Source organism: Pseudochaenichthys georgianus, chromosome 10 (genome assembly GCF_902827115.2).
Source record: "Pseudochaenichthys georgianus chromosome 10, fPseGeo1.2, whole genome shotgun sequence".
Lineage (NCBI taxonomy): Eukaryota > Metazoa > Chordata > Actinopteri > Perciformes > Channichthyidae > Pseudochaenichthys > Pseudochaenichthys georgianus.
In genome coordinates this window covers 29185924-29204666 of record NC_047512.1, presented here as the reverse complement: position 1 = coordinate 29204666, position 18743 = coordinate 29185924, and the positions used below count along the sequence as shown (strand labels likewise).

The 18743-nt window shown below is 40.7% G+C and overlaps 1 protein-coding gene across 1 annotated transcript; it reads left to right on the top strand.

The window, feature by feature from the left end:
- Window positions 1–16432: 16432 nt before the first annotated feature.
- Window positions 16433–18613, top strand: insb (preproinsulin b). The gene is made up of 2 exons (XM_034093462.1): window positions 16433–16622; window positions 18311–18613. Exons 1-2 carry the CDS (start codon window positions 16433–16435, stop codon window positions 18445–18447), a joined length of 327 nt encoding a protein of 108 aa, XP_033949353.1. The 3' UTR covers window positions 18448–18613.
- The last annotated feature ends 130 nt before the right edge of the window (window positions 18614–18743 follow it).

Here is an 18743-nt window from a genome sequence, read left to right as displayed (position 1 = left end):
GTCTATGTCTTATCGATCCGGTCCTTTAACATTACTTTTATCGGTTCTTTTGGAGAAAAAAAGAAGGTAAACTATCTAAACAAATTGTGAACAAAACTAACATTGCTTTTTATTTAAATTAAATACATAATATTTCACATCAAAAGAAACAACAATGTTTTAACAAATCATATTAAATAATGTGATGACAGAACTGTAAACAGAATAGCTGAAACTTTAACAAAATAAATAACTCAGTTTCCTCTAATCATTAACCCATGTTTGTATAATGTAGTTAACTCGGTGTGTCGCTGCTAGCAAACATAACACCTGACGTGGAAATGTTCCTCGTGGATGGGGCTACAGAGCTACTAGAAAGACAGTGGAACCCGGTGCATTCCTCCGTCTGGATGTGGAGCACTTTTGCTAAATGTTTAGACAAATTGCTCGTGTTACCGCCCTCACATGATAAACTCTTATTCCACTTTTGATAACGAGTATTGTCCACATAGACACGGCTATAGTTTAACCACACCTCGGAGCGCGTTCTCTCCGCCATCTCCTCCGTGTGTGTGTGCATGTTGTAGCAGCTGGTGTGTGTAAACTGCCCCGCCCCCTCTCACACAGACGGGGGCGAGATCTCTTAAACGGAGTTGGCGACACTTAAACTGCAATGTAATGTTTGTGTAGCAATAATACATACAACATATATCGGGGGCACAGGTTGTTTATCCTTGACAGTCGCACAATGGGCACACACTGAGTGTTTTCATATTCAGCAAATGTGTACACGCTAAACTGCAGACCTCAAGATGAAATAATACTTTCATTCACTCACGGCAAAAGTTACTTTACTTACTATAAAAACTCACGGTAAAAAAATGCACTCCCTATTCCATTGTCATGAAGGTGGAATCTAACTATATCCAGAATACGTTTTATTGGATTCAGGCAAGAAAGATGTTTATTTCTGCTGTAAAGTTGGGCATTTTAACATGGGGGTCTATGGGAATTGCTCCTTTTTGCATCCATCCCCTGTCGGCCACTAGATGAACTGCAGTTTGTGGCACTTCCTTCTGGGCTTCCCGGCTCTGCGCTATGAAGCGCTGATTGGCTGTGGGTGGGCCAGGCGTGCATGTGGGTGGGCCCAGGCCCACCCGGGCCCACCCACAGCTACGCCGCTGCCATGGTCAACTATGGTTACGTTTCGCAGGGGGGGAGGCCAATAAGGAAGTGCCTCAAACTGCAGTTCATCTAGTAGCCAGTAGGAGCAGTCTGCAGAAGGGAGCAATTTCCATAGACCCCATGTTAAAATGACCAACTTTACAGCAGAAATAAACATGTTTACATCGTGGTTCAAAAAACCATATTCTCTGTATAGTTAGATTCCCCCTTCATGACAACTGTATGGGGGTGCATTGTTTTATAACACAACCCTTTTAGTTATATTAGGTCTTAACGTTTTAGCTTGGTCACCTTGAGTGACAGGTCTCTGGCAGTGAGTGCTGCTTCTAGCTTTCTGTCTCTCTCATAGACTTGTATAAAGGTCTCTCTGCTAGTAGCTCCGTGAGCTCAGTAACAGTGTTGCCAACTCTGCGACTTTCTCGTTAAATTTGGCGGCTTTCCAAACCCTCCGGCTACTTATTTTTGTCAAAAGCGACTAAAGACTAATTTAACGACTTGTAATGGTGTTATTAGGGACTTTTCTGGTGTTTGGGGACTCACATATTGTTCAGCAGTTAAAGGGAAATGGAAACACTTTTCAAACTGCTTTCCATGCGACAATATTGCCATTAGGAAATGTATTTATCTAGTCTATTTCCAATGTAAACGATCGAGATACGCAAATTTACTTTTTGAAATACGTGCCTAATGACCATGGGCGCTGCCATTGCTCCGGGACTTTTCCAGTGACGTCACTGTATGGGTGCGGCTTCCTGGGCCAAAGCTCAATAACAAACAACATGGCGTGCAATGCACCAGTAGTTTACATTACAAGAAAACGGTCGTCGTCAGGAGTTTATTGTATTGCCCCAGGCTGCACAAATGGATTTTATACAAAGAAGGAAGAAGTACATTTCCATAGGCTGCCACTAAAGGATGAGAAGCTGCTCAAAGTCCAGTCTGGATGCCTGGTTCAATACAAAACATTGGATTTGAAGCCAGGATCTGTTCCCACAATATTCGATTTCTCAACGTATGCAGTCGGGAACACCGACCGTCCCAGCACGTCGGCCGCGCAAGACAATGACAGTGTCAACAAACGTGAAGTTCGAGCCACCAAACGAGTTGCTTCAGCTGCCGAGAGAGAGGTAAATATTGCAGCACTACCAGATTACTAGCTCACACATGTATTTACTGACACAGTGTGACCTTATTAATTAACGCAATCGCGTCCAAACTAAATGGTAGCTATTATTATGACGTACAATAGAGAATTGGGGGTGTTCTATAGCTCAACTAATTAAACTGGCATACACACGCTCATCTGTCGAAAACAGCCCTAAAAAGGCTAGTATTGCTATTGATGGATGGTATTGCAGGACCCAGAGCGCACCGAGCACAGAGCGGACAGCAGATAACGGAATTGCAGTTGTATTGCTTATAGATTATCAGAACATTTCAAAGGGGACACAGCCCCATTGGATATTAACCTATGGATTAACTACATCATCGTTGTTATCGTTGTAATGCCATTGAAGACCAGTTTAGACCAGACAAAGAGGAAGGTAAGCTATGTTAGCCTGGCGTATGTTAGTACCTAGCGCCACTTGTTTTGATGTACGTTTTTGTTGATAACCTCGCGAGTTTGTATCTTTCAGTGTTGAGGTGGGCACCGTTAGATTCTGTGTCTCCTTGCGATCATAAACGATGTGTTGGATGTGCGGCTAGGATAAGTAATAAGGGAGCTAGGAGTGATTTTCGGTGCAGTAATAGATTAGCATTTTTCGCTCGGGGCTAATTCAGAGGCTCACTGTTAGCATTGTGGTTTTTTTATTCCGGATCGTATGCCACTCTATTCGACCGAATCGGTTCATAAGCATAGGCCATGGGATGCCTGGTAACTGTAGATGCTTCCACATCAATGTCATCTCCCGACGAATAGTCAAATTCATCGTTCAAAACGTCGATCTCATTGCAAAATTCCTCCATCGCTGCCATATCTGCTACGTTGTGTTGACTTCAGGTGGAGCGAAAACACAGCCAGTGACGTCACCATTTGGGACTCCCCTAATGGCGGCGGCCTGGTCCCGGAATTCCCCACCCGGCCGGCAGATAATTAATTTTCTTTTGGCGAGTAATATCATATACAATAAATATTACGATCAATATCCATTGTAAAATGAATAAACTACCGGAATATTATAACTGTAATTGGTGTTTCCTTTCCCCTTTAACGAGGTGCTGCCGTGAGCCCCTCTGCCCTCCCATACTAGTACTCACAGGCGCTCCTACTCACAGTTGCCTCCCGCAGGAGCTCAGCTGCAGTCAGAGCAGAGAGGAGACAGCCACACTCTCCCGTGTCGAGACTGCAAATTAATTGCGCATGAGCGGGATTTAAATGTAAATGTTTCTTCACTGTGTCACTGTCACACTATAATAAATAACTGCCTTTGCTTTGACTCACACAGCCTCAGTCACTTAATCACCTCATCCACTGTGTGTGTGCCTCTGTGACAAGCTAAACATCCACGTAGGTCATCATGTCACAGTCTAAACTGTATTCACTAAAGTACATAAAGGAGTGGGAATCAAACCCTGAGTTTAAAGAATGGTTGAAGCCATTTATTGGAGATGACACACGGGCATACTATACTGCCTTTATTGTAAGGGAGATTTCTACTAAAAACTACTAAAACAATTTCTATGTTCTACTTTTTCTAATAGAGACATTTCTGATCTATTGTCGTATGGATTTACTCTGGTGGTTTCAAGTTTTGATCCTCCTTGAAGGGGGTGGAATGTTTTTTTACCGCCATTACATGATATGCAAATTAGGCAATGACGTCATTTAGGGACTTCTGGCGACTTTTCGCAACACTGCTCAGTAAGCTCCAGGATGCTACAGGGGCGAGGCTGATGCGGGGAACACAAGTTGAACTTGTTGATATGTTTGCTGTGTTGGTGCCTGGTGGAGTATTCTTCATTTAAATATCGGACTTATCTTATGGCTCTGCGGTTAAAACAGATCGTTCCAGAATGCAGTTTCTTTGGTAAGTGAAATTCAAGCACTTTATTTCTTACTGGTCTTACTTCTTCACCTAAGCTACATCTGTGCTAACGATGCTATCCGTAGCATACAAGTTAAAACATATTAGAGAAGTGTAAAACATTAAGAAGGATTATACTGTAGAACGGCTTCTGTGTGAGGTTGGTAAAATAAGGTCATCCTCGTACATTAGTTAGTTTGCTAGTTAGGTAACTGTATGCATTGATATTGTTGATTTAAATTCGCTATGCTCGACAATGCAGACAGCTAACGTCTCATTAGTGTTGAAGAGCAGCGTACTGTATATGAGATTAACCTCACTATAAGATCTGTGTATCTGAAAAATATGAATCTCACATTTCCAGATGGTTCCAGAAATAACGTTAAATTGCAACATGGTTTGTTGAGCTGGAGTTGACTATCGAGAGGTGAAGTCCCGCCCTTCTTCTTCTGCCCCATGGGACCTTATTTCGGAAAGATTATAATAATAATAATAATAATAATATATAATATTTTTATAGCGCCTTTCAGGAAACCCAAGGTCGCTTTACAAGTCGGGTAGGGGGGGGGAAGTAGTGGAAAAATAAACCTATTAAACTAACTAGTGGGGAAAGCCTTAGTAAAAAGGTGCGTTATGCATTGAAGTCAATGGGGAGAGAAAGATTATCTTTCGATCCCGTTTGAATTGTGCCACGAATTACACATATGATGTTTGTCAATCTTAAAAAACGTCATGTCAAAAAGTCACAGTTTGTCGTAAAACTGTTGAAATATAAGACGCAAAAAAAATACTCAACTAGAAAGACTACAAATCCCAGAGTCGCGTAAGTGATGTCATTATCGTTACACATTACGTGTTACTCACCGAAACCTTGTAAAGCCGGTCCCGCATGCTGGCTCTTACGGAACCAACTAACTCCCCTTTTCCGTATGTGCAGTTCTCAACATGCCCAGACTTGTAGTGATGTTCACCTCTGTTAAATTGTATTCAATGTTTTAGAGACAAGGAAATTATTTGTTTAAATATTAGATATGACGTTATGTGTGCTTCTGTGACAATTAAGCTTCATTGCATTACATTTGTTGAAGATGTTTGTCTTTTACCCTTACGTGTGTGTTACAAATGAATGTGAATATGAACAATTATTCCAAAGTAACAGTAAAATAAAAAGGAACCCAACTATACAATAATACACAATCCAACTGATAAGATACAGTAAGGGCTGTGATATCCATATTTTAAGGATAATAAAAAAGATTTTGACATGACGTTTGTATGTAAAAAGGTCTGTGACCCAGCGTTTCCGCCAGGGGGGCGTCTTTCCGTCATTTGACGCCCTTATTCAGCTCGGGATGCCCTGAACTCGAGCCGAGGGCGTCCAAAAATATTAATAATTCGAGAGAAGATCGAGAGTTTTTATCGCTTGAAATAACGAAAAGGAAAAAGGAGAAGGACATCCCTCTGTTGGAGGGGCAAAGGAGTCTGGTGGGATTCTTTTCGGAGTATTGAAGATCGTTTCCCCGACATCGGCGGTGCCTGCTAAAGGACAACACGGAACGTGCGCGATTTGGACGCGATGAGCGGTGCTAGTGGAGCACGCGCGTGAGCTGCGAGCACCAGAGCCTCGCAGCGGCGAAACTGAGGCTCCGTGGTAAACTGTGGTGACATTAAGAGCCGTTTGGGAGCCGAAAAAGCCGACGCTTTAGGAGAGTTGATCCAAATGATCCGGCTCACTAACGTAAAAAGACAGTATAAGGGACGGCCCAAGTCAAAATTCAAGCACCCCCCCCCCCCCCCCCCCCACTCGGGGTGGACGCCCTCTCAGCCCTGGTTTGGCGGAAACACTGCTGTGACAAACACATTGTTACTTTACATATATATCTGTTTGTTTAAAGTTTCCAGGTGATGCAGACAGACCAGAGGATGCTGACCACGAGAGACAGACCTATTCCTAACATCAGTGAACTTCAGCATGGACTCAAAGGTACAAAGACTCCTTTCATACTGTACAAAGAATCGAGAAACGTTCTGGTTTAAATAGATAAAGTAACAACTATAATACACTGATATACATTCCTTTAAACACGACTAAATACTGACATCAGGGAAGTTGAGTGTTCCTTCCTTGCAACAAGTTGGACTGAAAGTGGACCTGCTCCCTATGTAGATATAAAGGTCTCATTCGGACGTTCTAGCGCATAGTGACATGTGTTATTTTGTATTAACTTGTTGTATTTTTATTAAATTCTCTTTTTTGAAAGGCATTTTGAAATGTTATTCCGCTGCACTTAGTGTTTTTCATTTTTGTAGAGCACTTTGAATTGCCTTGTGTTGAAAGGTGCTATACAGTATGTATAAACTCTTGACGCTATCATTTGAGACATTTTCAGGTAAAAAGAGCATTTAGCAGCTGAAGAGATAGAAAGTTTCTCAGAAGGTGTATGAGAGAGAGCAGACCATTGGAATTACATTAATCAGGTGGACACAAACAACACTTCAGATGAATGCTAATGTTGCTCATGTCTTCTGGTTGTGTAAATAAGCCACTGCTTGCTAACACGTTCCCCATACTGATTTTTACAAGTGTTTAATATTTAAAAGTTGTGTTTATCCCCGAGTGAACCAGAAATTAATAACCTGATAAATGTTTCTCTGAGGGGTCAGCTTTGAGGTTTCTTACTTGTGTAGAATAATATCTGTCAGAGATCCATAATAGAGTAAGAAAGTAAGCTCTTTTAACCTCATCCAAAGACATCCATAACTGCCACATTATATATAGCCATGTCTACATTTTGTTATATTTGCAGCTTTAATAAAGTCCATGATGCAGAATCAGCATTCAGAAGGATTCACATCATGAGTCAAGGCCAGGGCAAAGGCCAATCACCCAGTGTATAGGTGATTGTGCACGTGTGTGTGTATCATGGAAATATTGTGTGGACGAGGTGTTCAGGACCAGATACTGTTGAATTATGGAGCAGGCCCTATCTGGGAAGAATGAAGTATTCATGTACGGTATCAAGAAGTCCTCTGTTTTCGCCTTTCTTCATCCCCCACCCTGCTTTCTGTTCCTTGCAAATCCGTCTTTGCTGCAACTCAAAGGAGAGTCCTCTGCTTTCACTTCCATTAATTATTTTCACCTTTCTTTTATGCCAACGCTGGGAGAAAAAAATCTACTTCCATTAATGGTTAACAACCCCTGTGATTGTGCGTCACATATAGTTTGTTGTTTGGGCAACACAAGCCAGTTTGTGCTAGGACACAGTAATGGTAAATGGAATTATGCCTAACAAAAAAGGCTATCACTGGCTCTGGTACAAAGGCCTTTCAGCAAATTCTCAATTTGTGGATCTAACACTGCCCTTGAATTGTTTAGGCACAACTGGGACGGTTGAAGGAATTAATTTCAGATATTACCAAACAGCGGGGTACACAGCTCCTCAGGCGCCGCCGACAAAATCTTTCATCCCTGTTAAAAAAAAATTGAATGGGGATTTAAGGAGAACACAGATAATTCAATCTTTATCTGCGGCGAGCCACAATGAAATGTTAAGTTTCCATGGTATCCTCTTACCTCAAAGGAGGACTCTGGAATGAAAGGACAACACATCTGAAGCATCGCTTTCCTCCTCTTGAGCAAAACACATGCGCAGAAACACACACTGATGGGCACACAACATAAAAGGTTCTCATCAACATATCAAAGCTGCAGTGCCTACTGTTCAACATGCTATATGCAAACCCAGTGGAAGCCAACAAGGCAAACGTACAGCCCCTCTCTGCATATCACGCTGACAGCTCCTGCAGATAGCAGACAGTTACAGATCGAGATAAGTCCCAGGTGTCAAGTATACAAGTGCATACACGCAAACATGAACTTGTTTGGAATTCTGCTCCATAACCCCTCAGTGACTCTCTCAATCGCATCAGCAACCGTTACCAGAGAAAGTTTCAGAGGAAGAGATAGTGCAGGAGGGAGAGAGACGAACAACTCAGGCTTAGTAACATCAACTCAAACTCCCTGAGATACCCGCTCACAGCGCATAGACACCTCTCCAGAAAAGCTCCACTGTAGCATTAAAGTTGTCAGCATACATCTAATCCAACGGTTTGGAGACCGTTACACCCAGTCAATATGCAATTTGAGGAAGGTTGGCAGAGAACATTGGATTGATTGATTCTGACCTTTTACCTGACAGTACCTGCTGTACACATTCTCCACAAAATAATGAGAAGTGTTCAAATCCCTCTATCTTTGGGCCTGGCCTCTTTTCTTTCTCCCAAATAAACGCCTGTTGTTAATCCCACTCATATGTCTGGCTGTAGGTCTGCTTTCTCTACTTTATCTCTAAGAGCAAGGGGGAGACAGACTCAGGGGGGTGATACCAGCCGTATCGATTTGTGCAAACATGCACAGGCACACACACATAAGCATTCCCTGTGTGTGGCTACACAGCTGTGCTATAATCCCCATGATTTACTTCTATCTAACCTGCACCGCAACCACAAGGTGATTTGTGATAAAAAAATAAATAAACGTTTTATCCTTACTATCAATATATACACATACTGACCCAGAACTGAACATTCTACCATATAATACTCTCAGATGGAAAGATACTGCCATGGCAATGTCAGCAGGTCACTCCGTCCACCATACCAGATTGAAATATCTCAACTACTATTTAATGCCTTAATTTTCCCCGTAATTAACTATTTTAATATTTTAATTTAATCGCGGGTGCCATCAAATCAAAAAGTACCTTTGCTCCAATGCTTGATTTATGACTAAATTGGAGGAGTGGCCTTTTCAATTTTAGTTGTTGCTTACCCAGGCAGTCTTCACATCTTTAAAACTCAAAAGGCAAGGCAAGGCAAGTTTATTTATATAGCACCTTTCAACATAAGGCAATTCAAAGTGCCTTACAAAAATGAAAGACATTAAGAGAATTAAGAAACATATTATAACATGGCATTTAAAAACCACCTGTTTCCCCTTTAGCTTTGCATGCATCGAATGAAGAAGAAAAAGAAATTGAGCACTTAATGAGTTAAGCCCATTTTATAACTAATGCACCAGCCCATGGTTTGTCTTATTTGAAGCAAATATACTTTGAATATGTACTATTCTTGTTGTTCTGAATTTGTTTCTCTATGGTTTCACTACTTAAATAATGTAATGTAATTTAAATACCTGCAAACAGAGGGTGGGATAATGTCATTGTTTTGCAAACACAAGTGCTAAAAAAGTCATAATGCATTTCCATCTGTTACCTGCATGTTTTGCTTACTGCAATTTGGAAGATGCATCTAAATAAAAGTGTACATTGCATGGATTTATGGTACACTTTTTGTTTACCATAAATAACATGTTTTTTTGTATTTTGGCTTGGGGGAAAGTATACATTATCATGAAGTCATAACACTTGCAAGTCCAAGGAAAGTGTTTAAGGGGCCCTATAATTCTCATTTTCATATTTGTATTTTGTGCCTCTGTGAAATGTTTCCGTGCTGTAATGTTCAAAAAGGTCTATATTGTTCTCATACTGCCTGTGCTGCAGCACCTCTTTTCCCCCTCTGTCTGAAACCAGAGCCCAGTCTGCTCTGATTGGCTAGCTGGAATGGCTCTGTTGGGATTGGTCACTCGAGTACTAGCCGATAAAATCGTGAGTGTTACAAAGTGATGTCACAATGTTTCAAAAAAGATTGAGGCATCTCCTGCAGGGGGGGAGGGGGTGTGTGGGAGAGAAACTTTAATATCATCAGTATGTTAGCATTGTCACTGTGAGCATGCTGACATGAGCATTTAGCTCTATGCAGCTGAACCTAAGCAGCTCCAGAGTCAGCGAGTCACAGCCATCACTGCAGTGTCTTACAGCCTTTAAATGACTGCACCCATAAAACTGATGGATACAGTCAACATCAACCACGACAAACACTGTACACCGTCAGTCCCGAGCTGAAGTGAATCAACACCCACTTCCGATGAGGAATGTAGGCGATCAAGCACATTTCAAGCTAATGGGACTTCTCATTGTTGCATTGAAGGGTTATAATACCCATTTGGGAGGGTTGCAATACAAAGAGACACAACATCCTTCTCCCCCCAGATGTGATGTGAAAAAAAAGTATTCCCTTCAGAGAGGAGGCGAGACGCTCTCATATCAATCCATCAAACTAAAGATCGCTTCGCACAAACTAGAAAAATGCCAGTTCCAAATGATATTCTCTTATCTCGCGCTGAGCCCAACTTGAAAAGGCCGGTCGGTCACATGAGGTTTTTAATAGAAATCTATTTTCTGGCCTGAAAATCAAACTGGCCATCATTCCATCCTGCCTCATCTCTCTCTTGGGAACTTGTCAGATTTATAACATGTAGTCATTTTCTAAGCTGTCAAACTATGGCTCTAACCAAGCTCTGTTCCCTTACCCCACCTGCCAACTTCTAATTCGCCCCGATGTCTCTCTTTGTGTGCTATGAATTGAGTAGAGTTTTTTTTTAATAATGTCTTGAATTACAAGGTGATTTCCTTCTTTTTATTCATTATTAGTGTGTGTATTCTGTAAGGATCCAGGCATAGCTAAGTAGGTCATGACAGAGGTTAGTACTGAATTAGCGACTGTCACTGGACGGACAGGAGGGTGCAGACACCGGGGCAGCCCTCTCACTCACAGTCCCACACACACACAGACCAAGTATTTCTGAATTTCTGTGGCGTTCTGTCATGGTTCTGAGCCAGTAGGCCTTGACACACATGGAGGGCAGTGTCTGGAACAAGTCGCCATGTCCAGTCTGTCTTCCACCAGTCTGTACGTGCAGACATGCATGAGGTAACGTTCGCATATGACAGGCCTGTTTGCCTTTGCAAAAGATAAAACGACCAAAAAATAACTTTTTGATGCTTTTTTGATGATTTCTCTTTTCGACCTTCAGTCATTTTTAATGGCACTCATTAGGCATTCAAAGGTTTGTTCGTCTTACTCTTAGCACAGACAAATCTTCACGAAGCCTTTGTATCGGGATCCAGTTCTCAACGTTGATTTATGGAAATCATTCTCATTACTTCTTACGGCTCCAACTCACATAAAAACATAATGATCCAAGTTGTTTCTGTTGTCTGCTGTGTAAGTAAATTATTTTTTTCTCTGATGCTTCACTGAAGTCAGTCTCCATCCTCACAAAGTCTGGGATAATTATGGGAGTAAAAAGACTCTCACTATCAGAGCAGATTAACAGCATCTCACTGGGCTGAACTCCTCACTCCCTTTTATCTCCTCAAACGCAGTCGAAGAGAAGACGAGTTACGCAACTCCCACCTTAGGGACCCAGCCGACTTTCCACCCAACTTCTGTCTGTCTCTGCGTGTCGAGGGCGCCTGCCAGGCCTCTGCTATTTGATGTGGGTGTTTGATGCAGCCATGTGACCGGGGCGAGTAGGATGTGCCTTTTTGTTTGCAACCCTGTCGCTGTGCTCAGTTCCCTGGAGGAACGACTTTCAAAGCATGGCAAAGTTGGACCTTTCCTGGTTCTACATTTAACACCGTCTTAAATCACACTGCCAAGGGGCTGGATGGCTTTCTTCCTCCTTCTATCTTTTATCATTCCTCCAAAGGACTACTTTTTACTTTCAGGTTTTGAAAGACCTGACCCTCCTTAGCTATGACATGTCATAGGAGGAACATTTACATGATGATCTTTTCTCTGTGACCAAAGGTCGCTATAACACACCTAAATCCTAATGTGATGGGCTTTTTCTTATGTATAATAGGAGTATTTGATCCTTTCTGCTTTATTATACATCAAAAATGCTAAAAGGTCACAGGATTTTTTACAGTACACTCATTAGATACAGCTTTGATTCCTCAAGTTGAACTTGGGGTAATTAGTCTCTAACGGTGCTGGGGAAAATTTCCACTTGGAGAACTTTTGCCTCTAGTTTTCTGTCTTGAATCTGCCTTTAAAGTACTATAGAGGCTGAGAGCATAGGCTCTATGGTTCGTAAAGAATATAAAAAGGGTACAAAAAGTGGCTTAGGAGGGACCACAATTGAAATGCCAATACCATTAGATTAAAAACGTAGGTTAGGAATAAAAAGACATTGAGAGGAATTCAGGTAAGACGGCTGAGTGTGAAAGATGTAGATGAGAGGAGTTCCCAGCTTTTTTCTTAAATCTAACATTGTATACGCACATAGCAACATATGCTGTTATTATTTGAACACCCATTAATTTGAACAACATCTAATGCAATGTCCGGCAAAAATAAGAAATTGGGTTCAAGAGGCGAGGTGGCAGAGGTCTTGTTCTAGAATTTCAGATACAAAAAGCCATCATAAAAGCTTGACCCCTGTACTAAACATAACAGAAATTAGATTTTGTTAAGATCTCTCACATACATACATAATATATGCACATCCTTGCTGGCATGGAAGCATGCTAATCTAGATCTGCCTTTCATAACATATCCTAATTAAACGTATATCATGTAACGGGGTCCAGGAGCTGCAGGAGTTGAGGTCTATTACAAGTGATAGCTCTATCAATCAAGTTTTTCGGGTTACATATAATTACAGAAATCTGTCTCACTTATTAAAATGGACTGGAATTTATTGGCCACTGGATCATTTTCAAGGTGAGCATGCAGCTCCTGGATGCCTGTAAATCCAATGCCGCGATGACAGCTTAAAGGGGAACGCAACCCATTTTAGGGAGGAAATGATTTCTGCTCCTAGGACAGTTCAGCTGATTCTCATGACCATGCTCCTCTATTTACTGCAACCAGAAAATGCATATCTGAGCCCTGAAGGTCTCTGAGAGACAGAATACCTGCTACACACGCAATGAATAGGTAATGAGTTTGGTCTTTATAAAACATGTTATGATGTTGCCTCATTAAAAGTAACTACTTAGAGATTGTACATGTTATAAAATGCAGAGGTGGGAGAAGTACTCAGATCTTGTACTTGAGTAAAAGTAAAAGTACCACTGTGTAGGAATACTCTGTTACAAGTGAAAGTCCTGCAATCAAAATGTTACTCAAGTAAATGTAGAAAAAGTATTGGCATCAAAATATACTTAAAGTACCAAAAGTAAACTTATTCTGCAGATTGGTCCATTTCAAATATATTAGATATATTTTGATTATATTTATTGATGCATTAAAGTGTTATTAAAGCTGGTAAAGGTGCAGCTAGTTTTAATAACTTGTACTGCAGGGTAGCTTGTGGATTTACTCCAGGTGGAACTAAAGTCTGATTTAATTATGTACCTCTGAATTGTAGTGGAGTAGAAGTACAAGCAGCATAAAAAGGGAAAGTCACTTGTTAAAGCTTGTGTTCTTTTACAGGGCGCTGCATCAGAACAACACGGTGTCCATGGAGTGGTACCTCGTATCAAAGCGGCGGCAGTTCAGAGCTGTGCTGCTTCCTCGGGGCCTGACAATTGAGTTATCATTTGACATAAAATTATACAGCGTGTCACCTCTCATCTAAAATTGGCCCACCCTCAGATACCATCAGCACATTACAATTAAAATGAACAGCTGCTGCACATGACAGGAGACAAGTCAAAACCTGCGCAGTAAAACAAAGCTTTACCGGAAGAGAACTAAAACAACCTGCCCAGAAATACATTTATTTTTGTTTAAAAGGAGACCAAATCCGTGTTGACAACACAGAATATCTGTATATATTGCCTCATTTGTGTAACATCATGACATACACTAATGCCCCATCATGCAAAACACATTTAATACAACCAGGAAAAATACAAATAAATTGCCATAGAATTCTGAACCTTGACTCCCACAATGTCAGATTTTTACTAAACGGTTGAAGTGTCTAAAATAATTATTGATAATAACATCCTCATATCTAAAAAAATATGTTTTTAAATGATAATAATGATGCAATCAAATCTTTCAATTTGTTATATATATAGCTGAGTATTCGGCTTGTAGAGTTTTATGAAATAAAGGTTAAATGCCAACAAAAGAAATCCTAAAACTGGTATTATTTTGTTTTGCAAATAATTGCATATGTGTGAAAGGGGAGGTAGAAAGATTGATAATGGAAGAAAAGAGAATTATTTAAGAGCCGCTGGATTGTTTACATATGTTTCTAACTGACATATCAACTTAATATTTCAAATGTCACTGACACCATCATTAGTGGTGTTTAGTGCTAACCATATTCTAATGTAGTATTTTTGTGGTTTACATTATTTTCGATTAGTAACTTACTGTTATGACATTTTCTTACTGATAGTCAGGGTTGATAGAATTTTTTTCGATGAGAGATAGACAAAAGTAACCTTATTCTCATGATACAAAACAATTGAGTTATCCAATATTACCAATATTATAGCAATTTCATTTTTTTAAATATCACAGTTACCCTCAATACTGTTGTGTAGTGAATCCCCTGTTCTAACATAACATTTGTGAGGTTTATTTAAATGTTTGCCTGATTTTTGTAAAGTAGATTTTTGACACCTAGAGATAGACAAACATAACTTTTATTCTTATGAAACATTCAATCAGCACCAGCCTAAAACCCATCACCCATGTTCACTAACGCACCTAAAAGTCCTTATAATCTGCACTATGAACTACGTCATGTGGTGTTTGTCCCTGAGCATGTGAGCAGAGGTTTAATTTGGTATCGCCAAGGGTCACTGCTCTCTCTCAAATGTATCCTAACTCTTCTGTCTGTTCGCAAAAAGACTTACTGTAGTGCCACATGGAAGCAGATTAACATGCCTACACGTCAATGAGTTAATGATAGGGCCGTAGCGTTGTCCACTGACGCTGATAAAGGCCAGATGGACGTGGAGAATTAAAAAGTGAAAGAGAGCGGAGTGGAGTTCTCTGCACCTTCATAGTTCTGGGCCCTTTTCATTTGTACCTACCAGCTGCTCTGCTGCACTGAGGCCTCTCACACAGGTAAGCCAGCTCTCTGTATTCCCTCAAGATTTCAACTTTGAATATTGATGTGAATAATAACCAGGGAAGAAAGTAAAGTAGCACAGGCAGGATCTATAATTCAACCAAGGAGCCTGGCACACAGCCAAGAGGGATAGAAGGAGTGGCGGGCCAGATAGAGCGCTGTGCCAATGCTTTAATACCTGGCACAGGTGCATTGTTAAAGACACAGTTAAATTGATTCATTTTCAATCCAATAATCTGCTGTACTATAACATGTCCACAAAAGGTCTATATAGCTTCCAAATGACTGCTAAATATGTTTTTCACCTTGAAACAGGAGCTGCACGTCAAACTCTGGAGCGTATCCACCACAAATGTGATTTGACTAATAACACTAATGACAATTTTGAAATCTTAGATGGATCATTCCCACTCTTTAGCACTTGGTCGCTAAACCGGCGAGCCAGGTATGGAGTGACCTTGAGGACAGTATTCACCACGGTGATGCATTTTTAGGGCAAAGCATTCTTTCTATTTTGTAACAGATTTGGGTTTGATAAAAGGAAAGCAAATGTATCAAATATAAATCAGTTTTCAATTTTCTTCTAAAGGAGCAGTGTAGAAATAACATTAAACCTTGGGGGGCTCATCTCTAAAATATTGTTTGTACATAAACACTTTAAAATGTGCAAGATCAAAAAGATAACAAACAACCCTGGAGTCACTTTTACTTTAAAAATATCCAATTTTTGTAGGGATTCAAATCCACGATTACGACATCACCAGTGAATAACAGCTTGAAGCGAACCTCGGTCAACCAGATGGAATTTTCGCCCCCATCCCTTTTCTGAATATTTGACTTTGCCCGCTTATGGCTCAAGCTAGTTTGTCAGACTTAGAGATTTGAGTCAAATATCAGCCAGTGACTTTTCGGCCGCCTTTTATCCCTGCCCTTTGATTTCCAATAAAATAATGAATTGTTCAGTTTTCTGCTCACTTCAAAGCCCTTATGAGTTTTGGTTTGCTGCATGCCTACAGAGCTGCCTCTGAGTTATTAAAACACTCTCAAAGCCTGGAGCTATCTGGCAGAATTTCACAGGAACATCGCAAAAAAATATCTATATCCAAATGTATTAAAAGAAAGTGGGCTCATAATACCCGTGTGTCATTAAGAAACGTCTGATCAAACATCTCTTCTTTTAGCTTTCAACCATCTGTCCTCGAGGTATTAAGTATTGATGGATTGGTTGAATCTGTTGGAGGAACCTAGCATATACAATTTTTATCAAATGTACTTTTTTTCTATAGGAGTGCCTCTTATGGCTAGTGTACCATATGCAGTGTCCATGCTGCTACTGCTGGCGCTCTACTCTCGGGGGGTGTCCTCCGCTCCGGCCCTCCACCTGTGCGGCTCCCACCTGGTGGACGCCCTCTACTTCGTATGTGGGGAGCTGGGCTTTTTCTACAGTCCAAAACGACCTCATAAGCGAGATCTGGAAGACATGCTCGGTAAGGCCAAGAACTTTTTTCACCGAGGGCCACATACAGACAAATATACGAAGGGCTGGGCCGCTCACTAGAGATGAGGTATATTGCCTCATAAGTTATAAGATAGACAAATCAATCAAATTGAGGTAAATTATGGTTGATATTGATGAAAAAACATCTCTCACAGCTCTCCGTAGAGTTTCATTTATTGAGTTAGCAGCTCATCCCTTAAAACAGGAGGCTCAAATTACTTATCATAAGAGGAAATATGAAGGGTATCTTTCAAGGTTGTTATGTAAATATGTTATTGGGCTTTTTTCTTATCAACTAAGATTTGTTAGAAAATGTTTTCAACTTTAATTGACTGAATTTATTCGAACATTGGGCTTATTAACACATGCATACCATTTTATATCGTTAAGAAGTACAATAGTAGATTTGTGGGCCATATATTCATTATACTTTTTTAATTTGCTGAGGGCCAATTCAAAATGGTCCACGAGCCGCATTTGGACACCCCTGGTGTAGGACTACTCTGTTACAAGTGAAAGTCCTGCAATCAAAATGTTACTCAAGTAAAAGTAGAAAAAGTATTGGCATCAAAATATACTTAAAATACCAAAAGTAAAAGTAGTCATGCAGATTGGTCCATTTCAGATTAAAATATATTAGATTTGTTTTGATTATATGTATTGATGCATTAAAGTGTTCTCAAAGCTGGTAAAGGTGCAGCTAGTTTGAATGACTTTGTATACTGCAGGGTAGCTTGTGGATTTACTCCAGGTGGAACTAAAGTCTGATTTAACACTTATTATATTTCACATCATTAATCCAAATCTGTAAAGTAACTAAAGGTACAAAATGAATGTAGTGGAGTAGAAGTACAAGTAGCATAAGAAGAGAAATACTCAAGTAAACAACAAGTACCTCAAAATTCTGTGTGAGAGTTCAATTTATAAATGGCATTACAAAATAAGAGATTATTGTCCATGGTGAAGGTTCAGCCCCACTTTTTTAAAAGTCCAAACCGACCTCATAAGCGAGATCTGGAAGAGATGCTCGGTAAGGCAAAGTAAACTCCAGGAACAGCTTTGTTTAACTTGTGGAAAACAAGTTCTAATGGCCCCCTTGATGGCAGGAGTTCAGAGAGGAACAGTGCGACATTGCCCCCGACATACAAGGCTAGTTTTGTGTCCCAGCACGCTGCCCACTTTCAAAGTTCAGTCTCAGCCTAATGAGAATGCCAATTTGGATCCTAGCTAGTGGAGAAAATAACTCGCTTGAAACTAAATCTATGTATTTGTCCGATCATTAGTGTGCAAAGCCCGTCTCCAGCCTCTTTTGAATTCTCATTGTTGTGGCTAGGGCTTTTGGTTTTATATCTATGTGACAAATCCAATAATCATGCAACTTCCAAAAAACCCCCAGCTTCCTCATTACATCATTCCCAAAACTCATTTGGATGTTTCGCATCAAACATTCCATCGATGTTTTTGAAGTGAACTTCAGAGGTGCGAGCTATGATATGCCTCTGTTGGGATCGCCGTCATATTCTCGTCTTGAAGTGGAGGCTAACAAGACTGAATGGATTTGGGAGATTAGATGACCTAGTCTCCATTAAAGTGTGAACAGTTTAAATGGTAGTTTTGAGTGCACTGGAGGTTTGAACAGCAGGATTTAACACACGGCTATGGAATCTTTCTCAAAAGGGTTCCTGTCTAAAAGGGAGCAGCGGCCGCGGAGGGCTAATTCTGGCCACAAGGAGACGAAGGTGAAGAGAAGCATCGTGGAGCAGTGCTGCTATAAGCCGTGCAGCGTTTACCACCTGGAGGGCTACTGCAACTGACCCATCTCTCCACAGCTAGCACCACTCATAGCTTGTAAAAAGTCCATTTGTGGACCCGGTACTCGCTGGCTATGTCGTATCAACTAAAGGAAATAAAGCTTCATGACCCATAACCCGAGGCTCCTCTCTGCAGAGAAGTGAGTTTGTGTTCTTTGTAGCAGATATATATTGTGGATGTGCGCAATAGACTTGTGCTTGGCTCCATCTGTGGCTGTAGTCCTACAGTGCCATCTATTGGCTCAACACAGACATGACAGTGTTTTCACACTTGGGGAGTTAATAAATCTCAGTTTAAG